The sequence below is a fragment of the Heliconius melpomene genome, chromosome 8 (assembly GCF_056956725.1).
Source record: "Heliconius melpomene rosina isolate 202511_hmr_F chromosome 8, ASM5695672v1, whole genome shotgun sequence".
NCBI lineage: Eukaryota > Metazoa > Arthropoda > Insecta > Lepidoptera > Nymphalidae > Heliconius > Heliconius melpomene.
Window position 1 is genome coordinate 4,127,646 of NC_140396.1, and position 27,736 is coordinate 4,155,381.

At 34.7% G+C, this 27,736-nt stretch overlaps 2 protein-coding genes across 5 annotated transcripts in view; one reads left to right on the forward strand and one right to left on the reverse strand.

Moving 5' to 3' along the window:
• LOC146536746 (uncharacterized) overlaps nucleotides 1-16,824 on the reverse strand; it is a 22,335-nt gene extending 5,511 nt beyond the window's left edge. For 2 of the 4 annotated variants that reach the window (XM_085189438.1, XM_085189437.1), the window contains exons 1-19: nucleotides 16,671-16,824; nucleotides 16,350-16,422; nucleotides 16,158-16,268; nucleotides 15,876-16,032; nucleotides 15,135-15,300; nucleotides 14,245-14,463; nucleotides 13,424-13,586; nucleotides 12,777-12,914; nucleotides 12,457-12,584; nucleotides 6,390-6,606; nucleotides 6,050-6,201; nucleotides 5,157-5,386; nucleotides 4,803-4,893; nucleotides 4,490-4,606; nucleotides 3,997-4,096; nucleotides 2,856-3,002; nucleotides 2,448-2,490; nucleotides 2,267-2,359; nucleotides 74-1,937 (exon numbers count right to left, since the gene is read on the reverse strand). In XM_085189438.1, coding sequence (XP_085045564.1) covers nucleotides 74-1,937; nucleotides 2,267-2,359; nucleotides 2,448-2,490; nucleotides 2,856-3,002; nucleotides 3,997-4,096; nucleotides 4,490-4,606; nucleotides 4,803-4,893; nucleotides 5,157-5,386; nucleotides 6,050-6,201; nucleotides 6,390-6,606; nucleotides 12,457-12,584; nucleotides 12,777-12,914; nucleotides 13,424-13,586; nucleotides 14,245-14,463; nucleotides 15,135-15,300; nucleotides 15,876-16,032; nucleotides 16,158-16,268; nucleotides 16,350-16,352 — 4,139 coding nt within the window. In that variant the 5' untranslated portion in view covers nucleotides 16,353-16,422; nucleotides 16,671-16,824. Of the gene's footprint in view, nucleotides 1-73; nucleotides 1,938-2,266; nucleotides 2,372-2,447; nucleotides 2,491-2,855; nucleotides 3,003-3,996; nucleotides 4,097-4,489; nucleotides 4,607-4,802; nucleotides 4,894-5,156; nucleotides 5,387-6,049; nucleotides 6,202-6,389; nucleotides 6,607-12,456; nucleotides 12,585-12,776; nucleotides 12,915-13,423; nucleotides 13,587-14,244; nucleotides 14,464-15,134; nucleotides 15,301-15,875; nucleotides 16,033-16,157; nucleotides 16,269-16,349; nucleotides 16,423-16,670 lie in introns of all 4 variants that reach the window. The other 2 variants (XM_085189436.1, XM_085189434.1) reach the window with 1 other exon arrangement.
• A 520-nt stretch (nucleotides 16,825-17,344) lies between these two features.
• sip3 (septin interacting protein 3) lies at nucleotides 17,345-27,723 on the forward strand. The gene is made up of 11 exons (XM_085189267.1): nucleotides 17,345-17,622; nucleotides 20,911-21,003; nucleotides 21,242-21,394; nucleotides 21,687-21,881; nucleotides 22,707-22,891; nucleotides 23,257-23,399; nucleotides 25,405-25,608; nucleotides 25,886-26,007; nucleotides 26,527-26,645; nucleotides 26,980-27,156; nucleotides 27,495-27,723. Exons 1-11 carry the CDS (start codon nucleotides 17,488-17,490, stop codon nucleotides 27,559-27,561), a joined length of 1,593 nt encoding a protein of 530 aa, XP_085045393.1. The 5' UTR covers nucleotides 17,345-17,487; the 3' UTR covers nucleotides 27,562-27,723.
• The last annotated feature ends 13 nt before the right edge of the window (nucleotides 27,724-27,736 follow it).

A 27,736-nucleotide genomic window follows, 5' to 3' on the forward strand; every position in this document is an offset into this window, starting at 1 on the left:
CGCAAAAGATATGACTCAATCGTTCAAGATGGGCATCTAAAATAAGTACAATTCCAACAAAATAACAGCTTACCGTCTATCGGAGTCATCAGAGTCGCTGGTCTCGCTCGGATCGTCCGCCGGGAATGGCGGCAAGGGGATGCTAGCGGCTACCACTGACTGGTTGATCTGACTCGACAGTTTTTGTATAGTTTCACTTAACACTTTATTCTTCCCAGGAGCACTTAGAGGGAGGTCGGCAACGCTCTTACGGCGTTCTAAAATATTAAGAGGACTCTGCAATCTCGGCGGGGTTGGCTCTTTTGGTTTAACCTTTTTAATTTCTGTTACATCTCGTTTGACATCAGTAAAGTTCGAGGGTTCACCAAATATCAATATGGAATCCATTATTTCTGCAGGACTAGATCTCTTCAGTGGTTCGAGTTTTGTTAAGGGCTTCAGTAACTCTGGCTTGCTGGGTGGCCGTTTTATATCTATAGGTATTGATATTGGTGATAATTTTTCATCTAACGGTTTCAAATCTTTCTTTGGTGAACGTGGTTGGCCTTCTATAGGAGGAGGGGACATAGACAGTCTCTTTGCACTGTTGATTGCTTGTAGTAACTTCTCAGCAATCTTAGGGCCCTCTGACTGTAGGAGGAAGGCCGGTGGCGGCTCCGGTAACACGTCGATGCGCGCCGGACTATCTGGCTCTGACTTATCCTCTTCAGTGTCAATGAGTGCGCTAGATGGAGGTTCTAATTTAGATATTATAGGATCGGGGTCTAGCTTCTCTATTCGTATTTTAGGAGGCTCTTTTGGTTGTGTACTTGGTAGCGGTATTGACAACAAATTTTCTTTGAAACTTCTTTCCGTATCAGATTTATTTAGTTTTTCATCTTTAATGATTTTTTCTTCCTTTTTATATACCATTTCTTTCACAATGTTACTTGTCGAAGGAAGTATAGAAATACTAGGCAATTCTAACTTTAGTTTGGGTGGGGGCGTTCGTGGTGGTTCCGGTATAGATTCTACAGGAGGCAATTCTTTAAGAATCATGATAGCATCTTTAATATCTTTAGAAGGTTCCGGATTTTTAGGTTCTTCTTTAAGTGGTTCAGGGGATTTATCTTTTAACATTGGCTGCAGAATTGGACTTTGAACTCTCTCCTCTACTTTAATATTCTCAGGTTCATCTTCAGATGATTGTTCGTCATCGGCGGGGCTGTCTGGCGAATCGTCGATTAACTGTCGAAGTTTAGTAACTTTATTCTTTTTGGAATATGTTTCTTGGTTTTTGGCTGGTGTGAATCCTTCGAAAATAGGTCCGGAGCTTCCTTCGCCGGGAAATGAATCATCGTCTAACGAAAACAAACCATCTTTAGAGTCGTCTTCTGGACTTTGCCTTCCCGGCATATCACGGCTTGACCCAAAATCTCTAAATGGCGAGAGAGATGGGGACCTGAACGAAGACGGTCGCGCTCTCAAAGGATCTTCAGATATTTCTTCACTTAAAGATTTTGAGAGTGTCGACGTGTACTTGCTCGGTGAAATATCATCAAATATACGATGTGTTCTTTTCTTCTTCTCATCATGTAATTCTAATTCAAAAGGTTCTGGCTCTTTGAATTCATAAACATCTTCTGCCTGTTTTTCAGGTAATGGAATTTCTGGAAGTTGATTCGTCGACTGTCCAGGATTCAAAATTGCATCTTTTGGAGAAATTTCAGTTTTTATTGTCTCTTCAGCTTCTTGTTTCACTGAGTGTAATCCTTTAAGTTCTGATCTGATTTCGTTTAGATCGTAATCTCGGCCTTGATGTTGGCTCGCTACATTTATTCTAGGTTTTTTGGCGGGGGATGTGGCAATTGGTGTGGACACAGTTCGTACAGGTCTTTTCCTTGGTTTACTTGAACTGCTACTGTCGCTTGATTTCTGTTCTTTGGATCGAGATGGAGCTGCAGACAAAAAAAAAATGTAAAAAAATAATGTTTTACTTAAGCTGTATCCCTCACATAGCAGAATAGCCAGAGGAGAACCTACTGTTAAGACAATCGGTATGCTCAGCACTGCCGCCCAATTTTCGAGATGTTCTATAGAACAAGTGGCGGAATTCAACGATTTTGTTTTCTTACCAGAGCGAAGATATGAAAACATATAATTTTCCCTAGTGAGAATCAATCCCACAACCGTCACGTTTAGTTAAGCACTGAGTCTTTGTGCTAAAACAGTCTCGAAATATAATGTTAAATAAAATAATTTATTTAAATCATTAATCAATACTTACTTTTTACGTTAGATTTATCATCACATTTCTTAGGTGGTCTCTTAACACTTTCGTCACTATCGGAACTGTCGGTATCTGAGCGCGCAGATGATTCTGAAAATAGGACTACAAATAAAAATAACGTTTTTATATATTTTTGGAGTGTAATATATATTTATATAATACTATCATAAATATGTACCTTCTGTCCTTTTACTTCTTACTCGTCTACTTAAGTTTGTGATCTGCAACAAATGTAATTAAACAATGTAAAAAAAAATGGTACAAACTTCACCACAATAATATTTATTTATCATAACATTAATTCACGCATAGCAGGGTGATCTCATTTTAATAAGAATTTGAATTATATTTTTATATAATTTTTAATTTTTTTATGTTAATAATATTTAACTTAGAAAGTTTCCATTCTCTATGTTCCCTTCGGAATCAAGACACCGTTTAATGTAGCGCTACTCAAGGCAGCGCTTTATATTACCAGTGCAAAAATTCTAATAATAAAAATATAACCATTTCATAGACAAAGCAACATCAGTACCGTACTTAATAGCTATTATAAAATACATATGCAATAAGAAACAAAACACACCTTTTTATTTCGCGAATCGTGCTGTGTGACATTGAGGGCGATACGTTGTGGCTTGATCCACTCGTCGTAGCGAGTGTTCCAACCGGTGTAGTGCACGCGCAGCATTCCCTCAGAGGACACTTCTATCACCTTTGCCTCGTATGTCACCTGAATATTATAAAGCTGTTATATATATTTTTTGCAGTTTCATGCTTTACCCGGAATATAGCAGGATATAGTCCGAGAAATACTTTATGAAATTTATGAGCACAGGCATGAGTCACAGTCGTGCAGTACAGCCGTGTGCATCATATTCGATATGCGGAGTTTCGCGGCTCTGTGTCATAAAAACAGTTTGGCGCAGTAAATGATACTTAACATGGCTTTCTAATGTATTTTAGTATTGTAATCGGGCTTGAGGGTAGCAGTTTAGCGTGTGTTTGAGCGGGTCCGTCCCCATATATATAAGTATCTAAAATTCACATTCTGAACAAGTAGCTCCGATATTTTTTTTAAGTTCTTGTCAGGCTATAGGCAGAGGGAACCTACTGCAAACACACGGTTCCCCATTTTCTAAATCATTTTCAATATATTACTTTTTGAGTGTCAGAACCCAACGCCGCGCTTTGTCTTGTTCCCAGTGTGAAGTATGACTAGGTGGAGATGTAAAATAATTTGTTTCCTCTAGTGAGCATTTAATCCACAACCATCGCGTTTACAGACGCTGCGCCGCTACACCACGACGGCAGCAATGTTTATAAATATTTGTTTTAATTAGCTGGTTGGTTGGTCTTATTCATTCATTCATTACTTGTCATATGCATGAATAAGACATTGCTGGACTTGTAATTGTTATTACCAAAAAATTATGATTATGATTATTATTATTATATACATATTCATGGTGTTTTGATGTTGCGTATGAAGATAATTATGGATTGTCAACGGACAAATGTTTTCTTCAAATATTACTTTATATTACTAATAATAACAAATTTAAGCAAGCGAAGCTGCGTCTTCGAAACCTTTAACTTGAAATAAAGCACTAAAGGTTCATTCAATCAAAAAAATTAAAAAGTAAGGATAAAAAAATAAAAAAAAAAAATAAGAAATATGTGTTATATTTCTTTCATCAAATAGTAATAAGTGAAGTACTATTTACCTTTGATTCTGATTGTGCAGGTCCATAATAAACTTTTAATTTGTCCCCTACTTGAGCTTTGACATTGGAAGTAGTTCTAGTTGATTCATTAGTTGAAGGCCTGTAAGAATGTTAAAAAATATTACATTTATATTATTGTTTTAGCTTGAATCTGTGTTCAGCAGGGTAGGGTAACCTAGTGTTAAGACACTCTGTTACCCATTTTCCGTTGAAAACCGGAGTACGTGTTGAATGAAGTCAATGCCGCACTTTGCCTCGATGTCAGAGTTAAGAAATGAAAATATCAATTCATCACTCTTTTCTCAAGTGGGAATCGAACCTACAGCCTAACGCGCTTACATACATACGCTTTTGCCGCTGCACCACGACTGACCTCCATTACAAATCTATATTAAAACCTCTCCATAACTGAATGACTGAAACACAACGGGAAACATGCGGGTTTGCCTGTATCAAGTAACTTAGTAGCCAGAACAAAATAAATAATAATTACTCCGTAGTTTTCCTCTTCCGCGGTCGCTTGCTGCTGTTGGACGCTATAGTGTTACCGCTGCTGGCAGAGTTCGCGCTTTGACTTCTACGGCTTTGCATTTTCTTTGTTAGTCCACATCTGGAAAATTATGCCCATTTTATATTTTATACATAGAGTAATAATTTAATAATAATATATATATATATTAAGTGAGCCTTTAGTACCACAGAGTACAGTTCCGCCACTCAACACATAATGTTTCGAAAATTGTAGTATGGAGTGGTATGGCAGGTTTCCTCGGCTTATGCGGAAAACAAGTAAAAAAAAGTTTTACCTTGACGCTCTCCCAGAGCTGTCGCTGTCGGTGGACGCGTTGGGTCGACGAGATGCGCGCCCTGTACTACTAGCACTTGCTCCTTCACTCACTGTAACCAAAAATGCTTATTTATAACTAGCTTTCAATAAAAGCTAACAACATTAATAAATTGTAACAAGTGTATAAGACTAGAAAGTCTTCACAACACAAAACAAGCTTTCAAATCAAATTACGTAGAAACGTAATTTGATGTGAACGCTTGTCGCTTGTCCGTCAGTCTGTCTGTCAAGAACCTTTATCTCAGAAATGCTTGGAGATATTGAGTCGGACCGTACAGTAAAGCCAGTTTAGTAATAAAATGAATATACTCACATTTAGAAGATAATGTTTTCCTTTTAGGTGTTCGTTTCTCATGCGATTCAGTTTTAGTTGGCGGCAGACTACGAGTTTTCGACTGGGAACGTTGCTTGACAACACTCTTCTCTTCACTAGTTGTTGAACTTTTATCTTTATCTCTATCTTTCTCCTTTTCTTTATCTCTTTCCTTTTCTTTTTCCTTGTCTTTTTCTTTGTTCTTTTCTTTTTCCTTCTCTTTCTCAAGTCTGTGTGAAGATGTTTATTTAAGAAATATTTATAATGTAGCAAGGTAGCAAGGCAGAGGGAACCTAGTTTTAAGACACTCCATTCCCGCTAACAACCTATTAAGCAAATTATCAGGAAATAAAAGGCACTTTAAAAAATTATAAATATACAACATGTATATTATTTACAATTTTGCAAATTTATTTGTGTTCTCTATTATATGAAACAAAATAAAGGTCAATTTTGTATAATTTTTTTTATACTTTCGAATGGTATAAAAATGTACATAACGAAAAAATAAATAACGAATGTAGCTGGTTTACAATCTAAACAGACAATAATATGTTTTGATTAATTTCGCTATAATTGGTCCTTTTTTATGCAACACACATTTTTAAAACAAAATTACTTTTCGCCGCATTTTATCACGTAAAAGTCATCAATCTTTAAATGTACTCAATGGAATTGAATATGGTTTCCATTAATAGAGAGAGTAATTAAAGTGGAAACTTTATATTTATATATAATTATATTAGAGCAATCCAAGTAGTCGAAGCGGCGAGTGGATCTCTAGTTATATATATTATTAATAATTATTACAAATATATCTTGATGTACATGTTTCGACTTTAATGTCATGTAGACATACATATAAAACATTTATATATAATGTTATCACTTACTTGGGTGTAGTAATGATGAGAGGCTGGTTATCAGCACTGTCGTCTTCATCACTAGCGCGAGGTTTATCCTTTTTCTCTATTTTGTCTTCTTTCTCACTCTTATCATCGCTCTTATCAGTTTCACTTTTATCCGAGTCTTTGTCTTTTGAACGCTAAAATAAAAAAAAATTAACATAAACAACTTTGTGATAAATATATAATGCTACAACGGCTATGGCTTCGATTATTATGAATGAATTATTTACGTTTCCTCGCTTTGGTAAAGAGATAAAGCTTGTTGTTGAGTTCCGCCATTTAATTCATTACAGTAAAATTAAACAATATAAACAATATAATCTACCTGGTTAGGCGTAGTAGGCGTGGAGGGCGCCGTGGACGAGGCCGTGGAGGCAGACGAGGCGGTGGAGGCGGACGAAGCGGAGGAGGCGGACGACGGCGGCTGCTTATCGCGGTCGCGTATGAGCGAGCGGCCGGCCGGTGGGGTGCGCGCGCCGCGGGGGTGCGCCACTAGAGTCACGCCCAGCTTACGGTAGAAATCTTCGAAACTGTGTAAGAATCTGTGGGGAAGTACATATTTGTATGTGTTTATGGTTATTCATATAAATATATATCATAAATACAGTACGGCCGATATGACGTAACCGCAATGTAATGTATAATCGCGGAAAATATAGTACACATGAAGCCACTCAGGAGGCCATGACTTCAATCGATCGACATCGATTTACTCATAATTATGGCTATTTGGTTTCATGTACTGTAGCATTCTGTTCATTCTCCTTTTCACTTTCTGTTACTACAAGTATTTTTATTTCTACCAAATTGGGGGGTAGAGCTACTCGCGTCCGTAGGATTTACCACCTATTCCTAGGCCCACCCTACACGTGCCCCCCGGGTGGTGCAAAATGAGTAGCGACGCCGAGTAACGGGCGGCGGTCAACTAACCTGTCTTTGGTTCATCACAAACCTTGGGAGATTAAATCCTCTCAAAAAGAGTGACTGCGGTACCTTGGGAAAGTGCCGCTAGTATCTCCCACCTCTTTTCTATGAATTATGAACGAAAAAGATGTTGTTTTGTCATGCGATCCGGCTAGCCCCCGGCGCTTGCAGGTATCCGGGCCTGCAAGTGTGAAATTGGTTACCGAAGACTGCACAGGAGCGAGCGACCAGGCCTCTGCGTCAGTATATGCTACTGGAAGCAATACTAAAAAATATGTACAACAGGCATTCCATCCAAGTCTATTTACTCAAAGACCTAGATCTTCTTCTCTAGGAAGCCCAGTATGTCACAAAGGAAATCCTCTATCAGAGGCAATTGCTACTGACAATAACGCTAAACCTTGCCATCCTGTATGGCAAAGGTCACCAACTCAGCGAAACTCTAAAAGAAAAAGACAAACTAACAGCCCATCAAACACAAAAAGACACATTACCAGCACTTCAAACAAATTTAGTGGACTCCCGATAGATCTAACTGATGAAGATTCTAAAGAACAAAATCAAATAGCTCCTTCTAAAAGGGTTCATAAACCACCACCAATCATCCTCTATGGTGTAGAAGATCTTTCTAATCTAACTGATCTCCTAAATAAAGCTGTACCCAGTGGAACTTACTCATACAAAATTATCAATAGGGATCAACTAAGAATCGTAACACTATCAACTGAAATCTATAAGGACCTAATGGACCACATTCGAAAAAATGGCCTTATAGGCCATACATTCACACAAAAAGAAAAGAAGTGTTATAGAATCGTAGTTAAGAACTTGCACCACACTACACCTAAAACAGCCATAATCGAAGAGATAGAAAAGACTGGCAACAGAGTTAGAGGAGAAATAGTATGTGCAATATCAAAAAAGAATAAAAAACCATTGAATATGTTTTTTGTAAATATTGAACCCAGCCCTAACAACCCAGATATAAAAAATATTGAATTCATTTATCATACCAGAGTCAAGATTGAAGATCCGAGGAAATCTAACGACATCCCTCAGTGCACCAGATGCCAACAATATGGACATACGAAAAACAATTGTATGCGTCCCTATCGGTGTGTCAAATGTGCAGAAGGACATAAAACTACGGATTGTCCTAAAAAAGATAGAAATACACCTGCTACCTGCACACTTTGCTTTGGCGATCATCCAGCCAATTATAAGGGCTGCCAAGTCTACAAAGAAATCAGAGCAAGAAAAAATTACCGCCCTGTAAATAAAAAACAGCTAGTTACACAAAGAACTAATAAGTCACCCATTCCACCAGATGTGAAAGAGTTCCCTCCGCTCCATACTCGGATGCAAAACTATAGCGAAGTTCAAGATGATAACAGCATATCTAGCTTTAAAAAGAAAATGACATATTCTTCAGCTACCCGACACCATTTAAAGAAAACAGAGGATGTACAGCCTCAGTCAACAAGTTCACTAGAACAAATTATTATGAAACAATCTGAAAAGATAGATATATTAATACAACAAATGGGCACTTTATTAGGATTGCTCACTACACTAATAGCCCGCCAGCAAAAATGAAAACTCTGAGGATCGCTACATGGAACATCAATGGCCTTGCTCCTAATAGGCTAGAAGTAGAATTGTTCCTAATTCATAATAAAATTGACATCTTACTAATCTCCGAGACACATCTGACAGAGGAAAGAGTGGTTAAGATTAATGGATTTACAGTATATTATTCTAATCATCCCGATGGAACGTCGCACGGTGGTGCTGCAATAATTATCAGAGAATGTATTAAACAACATGTATTGCTCAACCTCCAATACCCGCATCTCCAAGCCATAGCAGTAGCAATAGATGACTGGCAGGGAGCGCTTACTGTTGCTGCTGTATATTGTCCACCTCGACATAGGATTGATGAACAAATGTATACAGACTTTTTCTGCAAACTTGGAAAAAGATTCATCACTGGAGGTGACTGGAACGCAAAGAACATCTATTGGGGCTCTAGACTTACTACAACACGAGGCCGAGAGTTGAAAAAAGCTATAGATAAACTTTCCCTCGTTGTCCTCTCTACTGGAGAGCCAACCTACTGGCCGACTGATCCCAATAAAACTCCTGATCTTATTGACTTCTTTGTCTGTAAGGGAATGTCAGAGCTCTACACTAGGATGGAATCTTGTCTGGATGGAACTTCTGACCATACACCGATGATCTGCAGTCTCAGTACTACCATTATCTGGAAGGAGGCGCCAGATACATTGTACAACAATAAGACTGATTGGGACGCCTTCCGAGAATATATTGATGTACATATCAATCTATCCATACGGCTTAAAACAGAGGAAGATATCGAAAGCGTCACGCTGTATGCCACGAACTTAATACAGAAGGCGGCATGGCTATCCACTCCATCACTTAGTCGCAAACAAAAATCGCAAGACATTTCTGTAAAGATCAAAGAAAAGATAGCCAAAAAAAGGAGACTTAGACGGAAATGGCAAACAAGCAGAAATCACAGGTATAAAAGGGAACTAAACAAAGAGCAAAAAGAATTAAAACAGATGCTGGTAGAAAACGAAAATCAAACTCTCCAGGATAAACTACAGACTCTATCTCCACACCAAGCGGATGATTACTCTCTCTGGAAGATGACGAAATCACTGAAAAGACCTAAAGATCACATTCCTCCACTAAGAAAACCAAATGGTGATTGGTCGAGACAGCCTTTCGAAAAGGCAGAGTTATTTGCTAATTTTCTAAAAAAGACTTTTACACCTCATGAACCTGATCTCATGGACACAGAAAGAGAAATTGATGACATCCTGACGACTGATAAACAACAAGTATCGCTACCTGTAAAGCGAATAACAGCTGTGGAAGTGAAAAGATCTATACTAGGATTAAAAACAAAGAAGGCGCCAGGATTTGACCTGATTACAGCAGAAGTTTTGAAACAACTCCCCAAAAAAGGCATAGTCCTCCTTACAATTATATTCAATTCTGTGCTAAGGTTACAATATTTCCCATCATTGTGGAAAATATCAACTATAAACATGGTTGCAAAACCAGGAAAGCCTACGACAGAAGTCACTTCATACAGACCTATAAGCCTCCTTCCTGTAATATCAAAATTATTGGAAAAACTTCTCCTGCAACGAATAAATCCGATACTGGAAGAGCATAAAATAATACCAAATCACCAGTTCGGATTCCGAGCGAGCCATGGTACGGTAGAACAGATTCATCGAATTGCTCACACTATCCGCCAAACCTTGGAGAAAAAGGAATACTGCTCTGCCGCATTCATCGACGTACAACAGGCTTTCGATCGTGTGTGGCATAAAGGATTATTATGCAAACTAAAAATATGCCTGCCCAACAATATGTATATGATCCTAAAATCCTACCTTCAGGGCCGTATGTTCCAAGTCAGGGTCGAGGAAAGCTTATCATCTATCTGCCGCATAGAAGCTGGAGTCCCGCAGGGATCAGTGCTGGGTCCGGTATTATATACAGTCTACACTGCTGACCTCCCTTATTCCGATGATATTTTAACTGCTACTTACGCTGATGATACGGCACTACTCTCAAGTCACAAAGATCCAAACATAGCGTCTGCAAAATTACAAGAGCACCTAGATAAAGTCGCAACTTGGTTCAAAAAGTGGAGAATAAAAGCAAGTGCTGCTAAGTCTATACATGTGACATTCACACTTAAAAGAGGAGACTGCCCACCAGTGAAACTAAATGACATGATTTTACCTCAACAAAAAACAGTCAAGTACCTGGGAATGTATCTGGACAGGAGGCTCACATGGAAAGACCATATCAAGGCAAAAAGAGAACAGGCAAATCGCAAACTTGGGGATATGTACTGGCTAATAGGGAGACAGTCTTCACTCAAATTAGAAAATAAGATGTTAATTTATAAAACTATTATAAAACCTATTTGGACTTACGGCATTGAACTCTGGGGATCAGCAAGCCACTCCAATATAGAAATACTTCAACGCTTCCAAAATAAAGCCTTAAAAATAATTGCTAGTGCTCCATGGTTCATAAGAAATACAGAAGTCCACGAATATCTTGAAATGCCTACTGTCAAGGAACAGATAAATATATCGTGTATCACATATAAAATGAGATTGGAACATCATAGAAATGAACTTGCAAGGTCACTGATCGATATAGATGAAAACATACACCGACTAAGGCGATCCAGACTTGCTTCAATTTAAAGAAGCATAACTGTGAAATGAGATGACGCATCACAGGATGGGTTCATCTCCAAAAGTCAATCCAGATATATATAAAATTTAATTATAGCTTATTGGCTGATCGTAAATGGATAAAAATTAAAAAAAAAAAAAAAAAAAAAAAAAATTTCTACCAAAGGTTGTCCGTAAGAAAATATTAAAAAAAAATAAGGTTTTTGGTTATTTATACAGGGTGTCCCAGGAGTCAACGATAAAACGAAATCAGGTGATGGACCAGGTCGTGACAGTTATGAGAAAAATATAAAAAAAAATCTTTGTCATGTATTTTTCATATTATATTGATTTTAAAAAATATCGGAAAAACCGACACCCTGTGATGGTTTTTCAAGTCCCAGGACTACAAATATTACTCTTTCTTAATTTTTTTTTCTGTAATGTAATCATGAGTAACCCTTCTGTGAATTACAGTTTAGGATTTAAACATACCTGCATCAGTTTTCAATAAAATGTGGTGTTTTTGCCAAACATTAAATTCAAAATATTTACTACACCCAACTTTAACCGACTGTACTATAAAAAAAATGTACTACACTGTTTTTGCAAGTAACTTTAAAAGTTGGCGCATTTAATCTGGACTCCGAAATGGTACGACACTTGCTGGATTACTTCTTTGTTGAAGAGAGAAAAATCGAAATCACGATAATCGGGATGACGTTCAGCTTATTGGTATCTTTTCCGATACATTCTAGCTGCAGCATTTGCGTTACATAACCGTTCTCCATGAATGAAATGCATATTGGCAATGTGTCAAAGACCGAGTATGTGGCCTGCGAGACCCCGGACTCGAGCACTGTCCTTATAAGTCCTGTGCCAGCCCCTAAGTCGGATAAGCGTTGCCTGGGCTAAGTGGCGGGAGGTCACTGGTGTGGTCTGTGATCGCAGGATACCGTCCAAACTCTTATTCGTCTTATAGAGATCGTGATTGATGCCTCCAGACTCGTGTATGACGGATCCAAGGTACCTGAAACTTTTCCAACTTAGGGGATGACCCAGTATACTTATAAGTCCTGACTTATAAGGATAGTGCTCGAGTCCGGGCTCTCGCAGGCCATATACTATATAATGTATATAAATGAAATAAATTCAGGTTATTTTTGTTAATTTTTTGTAAGTTTACATTTACCTTATAACAAATCTTTAAAAGTTAAAATAAATAATACTAACTTCTTATAGGCCTGCTTACAAAGGTTGGTTATACTTGTAGTGACTGGATGGAATCCCATTTTGTCAGCAATTGTTTTCCATTGATTTTGATTGGTCACCCTATTGTAACCTCCAAGCTTCTGAACAACCTGCAAATATTATTTATTTGATAAATATTGAATGACAAAATTATTTTGTTACTACCTTTTGTTTTATAAATTATTGTTATTTTTATAATTTTTAGCTTTAGCTTTAGCAATAACCACCGCACCGCCATAGGCAATCTCAATTGTTTATTTTAATACATATATTATACAGAAGAGTATGTAAACTAAACTTACCCGAAATAATCTATATAGATCAATATCTCTGTTAGCAATAGTTGGGTTTCTATTAAGTGGTGTGCCACGGTCATCCATGAACTTGTATAATTGTGCTACAAAATGATCCTTCTCTTCTCGTGGCTCATCATCAGAACTCTGTAAAAGAATATGTTTATTAAATAATATTGTCCTTTTTTTATATATTAATAAATATATTCCATATTTTCAAAATTAGAAAAATTAAAACATTATTATGTTTCTCTTTCATTATTCTTGGATTCAAAAGAACCCAGTCCTTTGGCAGGCTTGCATGGGGACACAGGTCCAATATATAGAGGCCCCAAAAGATATATATAGATATAAAGATTGTTTTTTTTTTGTTTTACAGACACACGCTTGTGCCCCTGCACCATGACTGGCCTCGAAATAGATTATGTTTTTATTAAGGAGTAAGAAATCATCAATGGAGTGTTTAATTATTTCCGTTTCCCTACTTTGAAACAAACAAACACAATGAGTTCCATTACTCAACAGGCATTGTCTTGATTTCAGACGAAAATTAAAGAATGGAGTGTCTTTACTCTAGGTGCACACTAACAGGGTGTCTTGTTATTGAATATAGAAAGTAAAGCTAAAATAAAAAAATCTATCTATATAACACATACATCATCGGAAGTGTTCCGTGGTTCATTAAATAGTGCATCGCGATCCCAGTGTGGGGGAAGAACTCCCTGGTTGAGGTATTGCAATGCTGCCTCTACCCCAGACCACTCTATCGGAGCTGCACCTTTACGGAACTCACGTGCTTCCTTCTTTGGTACTGTATAGCTGGAATAATAATAATATTATTTACTGATGATCCACACATGATAATCCTTTTTTTAAAGTTATTGTTATATTTATATAGACAAATTATCCAAAATCTTTACATAAATTGTAAGATACAATATGCTATTCTTATGTATAAGTTTTATTGTTGTAAAGTTTAATCCAAATTCGGTATTTTACATAAAAGTGGAAGAAACATTCAAACATTCCTACGGGCATTCATATTTATTGTTTTAATTACGATTGTATACTCGAAAAAAAATATTGGCTTCTCATAATTTATATCAGGAAACATAATATTGTATGTCAGAGTTAAGTATTGTACATATGGAATAAAATTGACCTAGTTGAATAGAAATATTCTTTAAATTTTTCACTTTAAGGAAAAAAAATCATAAGAAATATATAAATTGTAATATATTGGGTATGTTACATCAAAAAATAAGTTGTAACCTATATGTGTTCTATGTAGCTTGTTATGAACATATGTTTTAATTATAATAAGATATTTAAGCAATAATATATATATATATATATATATATTATATATTTTATATATATATATATATTTTATATATATATATATATTTTACCTATATAAATATTGTTAAATAACTACCAATTCAATCTAAAAACTAGTATAATTGCTTATACTTACTATCTCCCATCTTTAAAAGATCTCACTAAATAATCTTCTTTCACTTTAATTTGGGCAGTAGGTGCAACTACAAGTGCAGGGAAAGCTGGTTGGTGGGGTCGTCTCCTTTCAGCACCGCTTGCAGCTTCCACTAATACTACACGGCCAACATGAGGCTCTCGTTCAGCACTGTCTGCTTTGACACGACGGGTGCTGCCTTCGCCTTCACTGTCATCAGATCTTAAAAAAAACATTTAGTTTAGTTGAAGATGCTTATCTCATGAACTACTTATTCACTGAAAAAGCCTACACAAGTATATATTATTTTGTGTAAGCTTGTTATCTTTTTAATAGTGTTAATAAATGTTTTGAGTTAAAAAAATTGTATCAGAGCAATAAATCTTTGAAGTTATTTTTTTTTGTGAAATAAAAGATTAATGCATATGCATATTTTTATTGCTATTTAAATATTTTATCACATTAAAGAAAATGAATCATGAATTTCCATCAATTTATATTCTCAAACATTAATCTATATATATAAAATCGAAAGGTCACTCACTCATCACAAAATCTCAGAAACTACATGTGCTAGGAATCTGAAATTTTGCATAGGAGTTACTTATAGAACGTAGGTGCTCGCTAAGACGGTAATTTGTAATATTCGACTTCTAAGGGATTGTTTTTGGGGTTGAAAGTTTGTATGAAGCTGCGTTACTAATGACATTTGTCTTTGTCATTCGTTGCTAAATGCTAGGAGTCTCAAATTTTGCATAGGCGTCACTAGGACGTAGCCATGGAGACAGAAATTAATAATAACGTAGTTCACGCGGGTGAAACCGCGAGCGGGCCGCTAGTTTTTTATATTATTAAGAACTGCAAAACCTTCAAATATTATTTTTGTCACTCACTGTGCTCTTCCTCGCCTTCCTCTTCTTCCTGCTATTACAGGTGTAGAAAAATGTTCTGGATGTGTAAGTGGTAATTGGTCCAACGTTTCACTTTCATTAAAATGTCTTCCACTCTTAAGGCACAGTGCAGAACGTCGCAAAGTTGTGATATCACCATCATCAAATACTATGAATTTCAATATAAATTTTCATTATCTTTGAATAGTAGTGTAATAAAATACAATTAATATTATATCAAATTGCATATAAATTATTGCATATTAAATTGCATATTAATAATATATTTTACTCCTGTCTATCTTGACTATTTAATAATTACATTAAAAATTGTGATTTGTGTTAGTACAAAAGAGTCTAACTATAAATAATGAAATTATAAATCAGCTTCACAATGTATTCCACACACAGCAACCCTGCTGGCAGACAGAGGGAATCTAGCGTTAAGACACTTTGTTACTCATTTTCCTATAATAGTGCATAAATCCTATCTTGAGAATATTTTTGTATACCCCTAAAAACAAGTGTATTTATAAAATACATGAGCTTTGATAACATTAAGTGTAGGTTTTGTTATCATGAAACTGCAAGCAATGGCATGTGGCATGATCAAAGAAATTATAATTCATTTATGTAAATTTAATGAAAGATTTTTTCTAGTTGAAATACATAAAACATGTAACATAAATAGCTGATGATGATTGATTATTTTGAATCTAATTTTACTGTGTAGACATCACCTACCAACAGTATACTGGCTACAGTCTTGAATTTTCGTGATAATAGCTTCCATAGCTTCCTTTTTAGGGTCTTGTTTTACTTCTACTGTACTTCCTACCCTTAAAGTGCCTTTGATGACATCATCATTTACTGTGGTAATACCACCTGCTTTTAAAGTCACCTGTACATACAAATATTATTTAATATATTTATATTTGTGAATAATATCGTACTTATAGTACTTACAATTTGATATGTTTGATCAAAGGTGTATCCAATTTTTATCTATAATGGGCTCAAACTTACCTTACATTTAATATTCCGTACCACTTTTTTAATTTTAGCCTCACAAAAAGCTCCTTTATACTTGGCACTTACATCAGTACCAACAGGGAGAAACGGTGGATCATCACCCTGCTAAAAGACAAAACAATAATTATAAGAAAATAATTATAATTATCTAAAATTTTACGCTGACTTAAAGTGAACATAACTTACCATTCTGAGTAAGATTTCAGTTTTATAAGACACCAATCACTATTAATATAATTCTTCAGTAATTGTACAGAACCTAAGGGCAGAAAAAAACTGTATCACGCACTAGTTAACGTATTAATTAAGTCTGTTTACCTCAGACATTTATATCTCGATTTTCTTAGCATATTAATTGATAGTGATAACAAGCAAACAATTTTAAAGAATCAATGCGGAAAACACTATAAAATTTCGCTATAAAACAAATTATAGGCCAGCCCGAAGTGAATGCGCGGCAATAAATATGTTTATAAGGATGAGAAGTAGAATATGTATATTAATTACCAACACTTATCCAATATTAATGTAACTTTATACAACTATAACGATTACATTCATTTTAAAAACTAAATTAAGAGCAAAAAACTGTTTGGTTCATAATTAGTAAAACAATAAGAACACCATCTTCGTTTCATAAATGACAAGCAATGATTTGTTATGTTGCCAGTTGGCAGAATTGCCATTTCTATAAATTATAAAGTCCTATTAAGACTGTCCAAAGTAATTGCAACGATTTATTTAATTACTCGCATAGCACAATCGCAGCGATATGTTATTATTCTATGGGTAAATCGGTACCGTACATAGTTTCTAATAGTTTTTCAAAATAAAAATAATATATTTTACTAAGAAATATAGTTTTTTTCTGTAATATTAAACCTGGTACGGCCTTCTACCTTCTACTGAATAATTTAAAGAATTTTTTTTTTAATTAAATATATCTACAAATTATTTAGTATTTATATATCAATGGGCCCTGGGACTAGACTTTTCGGTTTCTGCTCCCTTCACAAATAGATAAATTTTATTAAGATATACGTCAATTAATGTGATTGGCTAAATATCGGACTATTGTATTTGAGTAAATGTGTTCTGTGATCGTTCTACTTGCGCACAACAAATTTTTATTCTGTGCAAAATAAATTGACACAAATGAACATTGAACACGTCAAAATTATTTTTTGTTCCAGCGACTGATACGGAGTGATGTTTTGAAAATGTATTTATTGATAATTACTACATTTTACTGTGCCTGGAATTTTCTGAAATTATTTAATGTAAAAATTATAGTGTTTTAAAGTGCTAAGTGTATTCCATATCAATGAAGATGAAGGCTGTTGTGGCGACTGTTATCAGTCTAGCTCTAACGACTATGGTAATAGGCAATGCCTATTACCAGAAAAAACAATTTTATCCTTCCGTAGTTTATCTGACGAATTCAAATCCTAGTATGGCCGTAAGTTCAATATATTTTTAATATAAAGAAACATATTTTATAGACTTCAACCTTGTTGAATTATTCATGAACTCGGAGGAAATTAGTATTTTGTGTATTACTGAACATTGGTTAAAGGTGAACCAGCTCATGTTTAATTTCAGAAACCACCGGGTAGGAAGCTCATTCTGCAGAATCAACACAATACACGGGGGGTCGCTTATAATATTAAACAAGAACCTTAAGTTCAAGGAACGGAAAGATATTGTGTCCCTTTCTGTAGAATGTTCTATCGAATTAGCGTGTGTTCAATTAGAGCAATTCATTGTTATATGTGTATACAGACCTCCCTCCGCCAATTTAAAATTATTTTTAGAAGTAATGGATGAGGCCTTAAGCAAACTTACCAAGTCGGGTAAGCCTTTGTTAGTGTGTGGGGACTTTAATGTTAATATTTTGGAAAGTTTTAGTCCCACCATTAATTTATTAAGTCTTTTTAAGTCACACAATTTACTTAATTTATTTATGGAGCCAACCAGAATAACTCCTACGACTAGTACTTGTATAGATAACATATTTACTGACATTATTCCATGCTACAAAAGCATTATTAATAAATTGGATTCTGACCACTCTGGTCAGCTAGTAGAATTCTATAGTAAGAAAAAACAGGTGGCTAAGAAAAGAATTGCTGTTGTACCTGTCACAGCTAGTCGTTTGGAACGTATGAGAGTTAGTTTACTAACTAATTTACTAGTTTTAGATATAACTTTACCTCCCAATTCTTTGTACAATTCTTTTTTTTACTCTTTTATTAATAAATTTCATTCAATATTTACTCCCAAAGAGATTACAATTACTGATAGTCCTATCTTTGGAGACTGGGCCACAGCAGGTATTTATAAGAGTAGGGAGACACTGTATATGTTATATTATGAAAAACAGTTTAATAGTGGTGAAGAGTTTAAAGAGTACTTAAAATCTTACTCTAAAATTTTCAAAAGAGTTTGCAAAATTGCTAAATCTTTATTTATTAAAACAAAAATCAGAAATAGTAATAATAAAATTGAAGCCACTTGGAAGGTTGTTAATGCCGAGACTGGGAGAACTAGGGTGAAAGATTCTAATTTTAAACTTAGTATTGACGGTCACATTGTTGATTCCGATTTGGAAGTGGCCATTGCATTTGAAAAGTTTTTCTCTACTTTCCCAGTCAGTCTAACAAACGATTTAGGTTCTTCCACCACTATTGCAGAATCGTTAATTAAAGACAATGTTCCCGAATTTTATAATGGTTTCGTTTTCCGTCATGTAAATTATTCAGACATTAGTGTAGCTTTCAAATCAATTAGTATGAAAAAGACAGCCGACTTGTGGGGTGTCTCAGTTAATATCATAAATTCTTTAATTGATATTTTGATTCCTGATTTAGTTACAATTTTTAATAGATGTATTGATTGTGGAGTGTTTCCTGATTTGATGAAATATAGTAAAATAACTCCATTGTTTAAATCAGGTAGTACGCAAGACCCCACAAATTTCAGACCGATTTCAGTACTACCTACGTTTAGTAAAATTTTTGAAAAGCTGATACTCAGTCAGCTTCTTACTTATTTTAATAAAAATAAATTACTGCACACAGGTCAATTTGGTTTCACTCGTGGAAGGTCAACATCTGATGCTGGGGTCAAATTATTAGAGAGTGTATTCGCGGCTTGGGAGGAGTCACGTGATGCCTTTGGGGTGTTTTGTGACTTATCCAAAGCATTTGATTGTGTGCAGCATAAAACTCTTATCAGGAAGCTACACCACTATGGTATAAGAGGCATTGCTTTGGATCTTCTCACTTCTTATTTAAGTGATAGGATTCAAAAGGTAAATGTCAACGGGAAACTATCACACGGGTCACCTGTAGCATTGGGGGTGCCACAAGGCTCTATTCTGGGTCCGTTTTTGTTCCTTTTGTACATTAATGACTTACCTCACCTTATGAGAGATATCTGTGAAATGGTGTTGTTTGCAGATGATACATCTTTAGTTTTTAAGGTTAATAGACAGCAATTGGAAATTGACGATGTAAACAATGCTCTTTCTAGGATATTGCACTGGTTTAGTGCCAATAACTTGCTTTTAAATAGTAGTAAAACTAAATGTATCAGGTTCTTTACTAAGAATGTTCAACAAGTAGAAACCAGGGTTTTGATGAACAATAAGGAACTTAAAGTAGTTAATGAAACTGTTTTCTTAGGTATAACATTAGATGCTAAGTTACAATGGGGTCCGCATATAGAAACTTTATCTGGTAGACTTAGTTCGGCAGCGTATGCTATCCGCAAGATTCGTCAACTGACCGATGTTGACACCGCGCGTTTAGTATACTTCAGCTATTTTCATAGCATTATGTCTTACGGCCTATTACTTTGGGGTAGTGCCGCTGACATAGATACCATTTTTGTGCTCCAAAAACGGGCTGTCCGAGCAGTCTATAAAATGGGTCCACGGGAGTCACTAAGGAATAAATTTAAAGACTTTAACATCCTCACACTACACTCCCAATATATTTACGACAACTTAGTATATGTGCATAAGAATATTAATAAATTTAATAAAAACAGTGACCTCCATCAATATAATTTAAGAAATAAAAATAAGCTTGCTGTGCCCTTCTCTAGGCTCCATAAAGTGTCTCACTCATTCGTAGGTCAAAGTATACACTTTTATAACAAACTTCCAAACGACGTGGTTAATTTATCACTGAACAAATTTAAAAAAGTGGTAAAGCACAGGCTCTGCCAAAAAGCTTATTACTCTGTTAAAGATTATGTTCGCGATAAAGATGTTTGGAAATGAGTTGCTCTATTTCTAAGTTAAAATTGTTAATTGTGATTTATAACAAATGTTGGCATTTAAAAAGAGTGGCCATGAGTTTCTTTGCCTGTATCTTCTCATGAGCTCAACCATTTGAACGGGCTTTTTTCAAGTCAAAATTGCACATTTTTTTTGGTTATTTTGTTTTCCATTTTTTTTTATCTTTTATGACATGTCCAAGTGAATGTTAAGCATTTTTATGGAATAAAGATATTTTGACTTTGACTTTGACTTTGACTTTGTTGTGAAATATTTCTTTGCTTTTGTACACTTTAGGTACTTTTATATAGATATTGTGTTTCACTGTATCTATTCCTTTTGGCTCCTTAATATTACATACTAGTTTAATTAAGTCGATTAATAATGATATTTGATTTTGGTATCTATTCCACATATTGTTACACTTACAATTATATTTAAAACATATGTTTCTTAATACAGGTAATGTATTTGCAAGCTTTTATATTGGTGTTATTGGCTGGAAAAATATTAAGGAAAATCTTCTTTGGTCAACTTCGTGCTGCAGAATTTGAGGTGAATATTCAGTAAAAATCATTTAAATTTAATCATAAATCAAAATAAAGTACAATTTTAAAGTAATGATATTTAATTCCTATATTTCTAAAGAGTTATTTATAATGGTCAGAAAATAAAATAAATTACAATTTTTTAATTAATATATTTCTTAACACATCAGATTACCATATACATAGTTACCAAATTATTTTATTTTATAAAATTATATCACCAAAAATTTTTTTCTTTATTTCAGCATCTAATAGAGCGCTCCTGGTATGCTATAACAGAGACATGTCTGGCATTTACAGTATTTAGGGATGATTTTAATCCAAAATTTATAGCTCTGTTTACTCTCTTATTATTTTTGAAGGCATTCCATTGGCTAGCTGAAGATAGGGTTGATTTTGTAAGTAAATTACATTTTTGATAATTGTTAATAAAAATAGCTTTACACTCTTTCCTGCATAGCAAGGTGTGCAGAGGGTTGTACACCAGATTGGTGTTGAGACATTCTGGCCAAATTTTTGAGATATTACGGGAGATAGGTGGAACTCATGACTACACTTTATCTACACAAGTAAAAATTTATAAAATATAATTAGTTCCCTGACTGACACATAGCCTTAGCGTTTACAATTAATATTTTTGTATAGTATATTATAATAATATTTCATAACCTAATAATACTTTTCTTACAGATGGAAAGGAGCCCTGTCATTGGCTGGTTGTTCCATGTCAGGATTCTTAGTTTACTTATGCTTCTAGCACACGTGGACTTATATTTCATCCACCATGCTTATACATTTACTGCCACGAAAGGCCCTTCAGTCCAATTGGTCTTTGGATTTGAATACAGCATATTGATAATAATGATTGTAAACATATTGATTAAGGTGAGTGGAGGTAACATTTTATGCATTTAATTAGGTAATTTGAATACTGGTACAACATTAATTTAATGTATTGAATTTATATATTTTCACTTAAATTTTGTCAGCCATTAGAATACAATTTAATTTATTATATACTTATAATTCCAATTGTTATCATTACATCACTTCTAATAGAATTATTTCAATTGATAATATTCATTATAATTAAAAGGTAATTAAATATTAAAAAACATTTTTAAAATTGAGTTAATTTTCATTAAATTTGCTAATCACTTTTGTAATAAATCATTTATCATTCAATATAAAGAAATTTCGACTACGATATAATAAATAAAAATAGTCAAAAATAGCCCTACATTGTAAAAGTTAGTCTGGTTTCCAAATATATATTGACATACCAATAGGCATTGGTACCAATAGCAACATGAATATGATGTACAGTACTGCCAAACCTTGAGTTTTCTGAATGCTTTAGGCAATTAGTTAAAAGTAAGAAAAATTATAAAATCACGGTTATATATGCTGACTTTAGTGTGCAACAACTCATCAACGGTACTATAGTTAATGTTATTTGCATAGTCCATCAAACTTGAGGCCATTAAAATAATTTCAAAATGAATATTTTAATGAATGGATAAATGAATAAAGTTACAAACAAACATTTTTATTTAGTAAATATTTTGTTATTTGTAAAGTAATTAAAAAAACTTTACTGTTGGATGAAATTATCTTCAATTTCTTCCTTATAATTTCTATTTAGTTCTATTCAGACAAATGTAAATCAATCTTTTTTTTGAATATTCATGTTGACTTAAATCTATTCAGTATGTTCTTCATGCAATTGACTCTCACTGGGAAGCACCGTGGGAGAGCAAGGCAGCAGTGTTGCTCTACACAGATCTGGCTATCAACTTCCTTAAAGTTCTTCTATATATCGGATTTGTAGCTGTTATGGTCCGGATTTATACTTTACCATTGTTTGCTTTCCGACCCATGTATGAGACAATGAGGTAAGCTTCTTATGACCAACCATTTTCTTTAATATCTATTTCTAGATATTATATTATTCTTATCCAAATCAAATCCCGTACACAGCAGGGTGGGCAGAGGGAACCTCGTGTTAAGACACTCCGTTACCTAATTTCCGCCGAATTCTGGAGGCATTGCGTGTTGAGTGGCGGGTATAAATTTAAATAAATATTTCCTTTCACGGAAACACACTAACACAATAAATCGTAAAATTTCCTATTCTTTCCTTCTTGTTACATTTTTTTTTGTTAGTACAAAATGTGGGACTTTTTATTTTAATACTATAGTATAACTACATAACACTATTTATTGATTATACATAATTATTTATTGATTACTTTTATAGGAGTTTCAAAAAAGCATACAACGACGTGGTCCTGTCCCGTCGCGCCATACGCAACATGAACACGCTGTACCCGGACGCGACTACGGAGGAACTCGCCGCTGCTGACAACGAGTGTATTATATGTCGCGAAGAGATGCACAGCGGTTAGAATTAATTAATTTATATTATGAATTGTCTGGAATGGAATGGTGTGGAATTTTGTTTTTAAATAGATACTATTAATCAATATACGTATTGTAACATTACATTTTAAGATACATAGATACACATTACATTTTAAGAGGAGTACAATTATTTATTAGACTTTTGTTGTACAGTAATATTTGCCAGTCATGACGCAGAAGCATAAAATGTGACTGTAATCGCGACTGGTTGTGATTTCGATCCCCACTTGAGGAAATGAAATAATTATTTAAATTTATATTTCTTCGTTCTGATGTTGAGGCAAAGCATGCCGTGGGAAAGTGGGAAAGGGAGTGTCTTAACACTAGGTTCCCTCTGCCTTTCCTGCTGTGTGCGTCATACACCGTGAAGCTGATAGTAATATTTGATAATATGATAATATTAGTTTTACACAAGAAAATAATAATTATTTTATTTAGAAGATGGATAATTATTATGAAAGTAAACATATAGGTATGTATACGGTGTTCTACAATTTACATGCTATGACTAAGCAAAATTAAATGTCTATCTACGTATGTAAGGTATATTTTTATAATATGTTTTTTTTTTCAATGTAAATATAATATGTGCTCTTATAGAATCGTCAATACAAAGATACCACGTACACCTACATTGTAAGCGTGTTAAATTACTTAATTATTAAACTCCAAAAACAAGGTCACATTGCGAAATGTGTTTGTTAATCGTTGAATGAAGGTTTTTAAAAACATTGTAAATAATATTACGAACGCCGTCGGTGCAGTTTAGAAATGTTTACTGTTTGAGTTCCTTATAATATAGTTTTGCCCGTTGGTAGTGGGTTCAATCGCACATTTTTTTAATGAAAAATTTTTCAGCCTGCATTTCGATATCGGAAAGGACGGTTATAATGTAGTAGGTAGTATATATGATTTATTCTTTCCTTTCATTTTATTGTTAACAATTATTAATACGATACTGGTCGACATTTTTACAACACGTCGTGAGTTTGTTTCATTTTAATTGTCAATTTAAAATGTAGGTACCTATAGTGCTGTGTTTTCTTTATTATTTTTTGTTATTAAACATTTACAATTAGTGATGCAAACGTGGCTTCGCCCGCTTAAGCTATTTGTATATTATAGTCAAATTATATAAAATCTTTACACAAATTGTAGAATATGTGTTATTTTGATGTATAAGCTATATTACTGTAAAGTTTCATCTAAAGGCGTTGGGTAGTTTTGACAGGAAATTGGAACGAACCTCCATTCTTCTCACAAACTTTCAAAACGATAACATTAGTAGGAAGTAGGATAGAATAATATAAGAATCTAGGTGTCGGTAGTTTTGATTATAGGGTGAAAATTCCAAAAGTAAAGTTAATCCAAATTAAACATTTCCATATATTTTTTTGAATTGATTAAAATCTAAATTAAACATTTCCATATATTTTTTTGAATTGATTAAAGTATAAAGTTATATCTAGTTGAAGATACCTAAGCAATAATAATTTTATTATTTAGGTAACTATCTATGTATTAAATAGTCGCATATCGATTTTTATCATTTCTAGCTGTGCGAAATGAAGTTGAGAATATCATGCTTAAGGAAGCACCTTGTATTTTAAAAAGATTTATTAGTTAGGTCATAGGTACTGCAAAGCGAGCAGAACTCTAGTTTTCCATATTTTTGTCCTTTTCTATGAAAGGGACAACAATTTCTTATGAGATTTAGAATTACTTTTATAAAAATTATAACACTACTACACTAGCTGCTGTTATTATCTAAAGGAATTGTTGTGCTCGCCTTATCGCACCCGCTCAACATTTCGTGCATTTTCAGGAAGCAGGTTAAAAACCTCAGGTTTAACTGAAAATCAGAGATAATTTAAATTCTAGGCTTAATGCGCACAGCCACATCATCTATGCCATTATAATTTTAAATATATTATTTCTTATGTATTTGTATAGCAATAAAGGTTCTAATAATTGATTAAAACAGGGGCAAAGAAGCTCCCCTGCAATCACATCTTCCACGCGGCATGCCTGCGGCTGTGGTTCCAGCGCCAGCAGACATGCCCCACGTGCCGCCTCAACGTTCTGCGCGCGCCGGCACCCGAGCCCGCCGCCCCCGCGCCCCCTCCGCCCGCACAGCAGCCCCCGCCGCCGCCTGCGCAACCCCGCAACATGGAGGAGCTCAGGGCGTGTGAGTATACCTGCTGTATCTATGATAGCATCATACTATGGTTCCTATCGAATCAAATTCCAATTGTATCAAGCATGTGCAAATATTTATCATAAAAGTATTTAAACAGATTGAAAACGAACCGTAACAGCCACAATAGTGTGAATCCACTTTCATGTCAATTCACAATCCACTATTGGCTTTCCTGGAAAGCCAAAGGTCTCACCAAGCTGGGCTGTATTAGTATTGTTTTTTTTGTATATGTAGTAAATAAATAATTGCCTATTTTACTATTTAGTGATGAGATGGAGCATGCCACCCCCACCACCGCCTCGTCCTGCATCCCTCGCTACACTCTCTGATGAAGAACTTAGGCGTATGGAAGGCACTGAACGCAGGAATATTGAGGCCCGACTTCAGGTATACTTGACATTTTCATTTCTTCATCTCAAAAGAAAACAAAATCATTATAGAATCACTCTGTCTGTCTATCTGTCAAGACAAGTTTTTTTAAGATAACGTGGAGATACTAAGCTGTAATTAATATCAAATATACAGTCCGTTTAGGCATCGCTTTACAGTATCACAAAATCGTTGATAATTAAAAACCCCCGATAAATGAAACTCTACAAAAGCTTTCTTTTCGTCCCTCTCGCATTTGACCATGTTATTTGGTAATTTCAAAGTGCTTGCTAATTGCTAATGCTATGCTAATGGACAACAAACAGTAGTTTCTTATCGATGCGAAAATCTTAGAAATTTAGGCAGAGTACTGCTGTCTTTTACAAAACAGTGGCAACATTTTTGAGTTACACCTTTTTTTTATTTAACTTCACTTTTTATTATCTTTGGATAAGTAATAAGAGTTATTTCAGTACATATTTAAAGTATTATTTCTTTATATTGTCCTCAATATATTAATAAAAATGATATCGACAGCTTCTACGTGAAATCCAAGCTATGTTGGACGCGTCTGTTCTCCTCATGCAGCAGTATTCGAACGTCGTATCCAATTTGCCGCTAAACAGTAACAACGTTGCAACACAAACTAACATGTGGTATGTTATTCGTATTTAGCTTCTCACTTTAACTAAAAACTGAGTGCCACTTAACACCCCAGGGCACTTCGTTTCTGCTTTTCACTCAAATTCGATTGTTGATTGTTCAATTCGATACGAATGTGTTAAATTTGTCAAAGATATGCAAAAGGAAACTAAAATAATTCATTCTACCGTATGGCAATTAAATCTACCGCAGTTTATAGGCAGATGGTGTACCGCTGCGTCAGAATAGCCTAACTTTATAATAATGTACACCAATAATAATACTTTATATTACTACTATTTCATTATATTTTATATTAATTATTTCAATAACATTTTTTTACTCTAGCCGAACCGAGCCTTCTCCAGAACCGTCGCCAGTGAAAGTCAAAACAGAACCCGATGTAGTACCCTCGACATCAACATTCGAGGTCAATCCAGGAGATGTATTTGAACCCACACCAGGCCCTTCGACTAGCGACGATTTCGATGTAGATCCGTTTGATGCAAATTTAGAAGTTGATAGGTAAGTAATTAAGTATTGATTGCTAAGATTGATTTTTAGTGAGGCCGTCTTGGCGCATTGGCACAGTGCCTGACTGTAAATAGTACAGTTGTGTGGGCGAGTGATTTATTTTTATTTCCTTAATCGTAAGACAAGGCGCGGCGTTGAGTTCCGCCAATCAGTTCGTGTAATCATCATCTCATCGTTTAGAGAAATAGGCGGTGCGTGATAACGGAGTGTCTTAACACTACGTTTCCTCTGTCTATCCTGCTATATGCGGAGCACACCGTGAAGCTTAACAAAATATTATTTAGTTCATTGTTTTTTCATAAATCCTGAAATTTTCCTATTTTCCACAGAGATATCGACGCCGACGCGGAAGAGCTTAGAAGAAGGCGATTACAGAAATTTAGTGCAGAGAAATAAGACTATGACTAAGATTTTTTGTGTCCTAATTTCCTAACTTGCTATTAATATTTATGTACAAAGTGTTTTGGTATGCAAGCATTGTGTATTTTAATCAAAAATAAATGTATTTTTGTTCTTGTAAATATATTAGTATATATACATGAATACATTTAAACAATATATTTTTCTCTCA

Coding starts and splice junctions, on each gene's coding strand:
- sip3 (XM_085189267.1), top strand. CDS start 17,488: ATGAAGATGAAGGCTGTTGTGGCGACTGTTATCAGTCTAGCTCTAACG. Junction 21,395..21,686: donor CTGAAGATAGGGTTGATTTT/GTAAGTAAATTA, acceptor CTTTTCTTACAG/ATGGAAAGGAGCCCTGTCAT. Junction 22,892..23,256: donor CCCATGTATGAGACAATGAG/GTAAGCTTCTTA, acceptor TTACTTTTATAG/GAGTTTCAAAAAAGCATACA.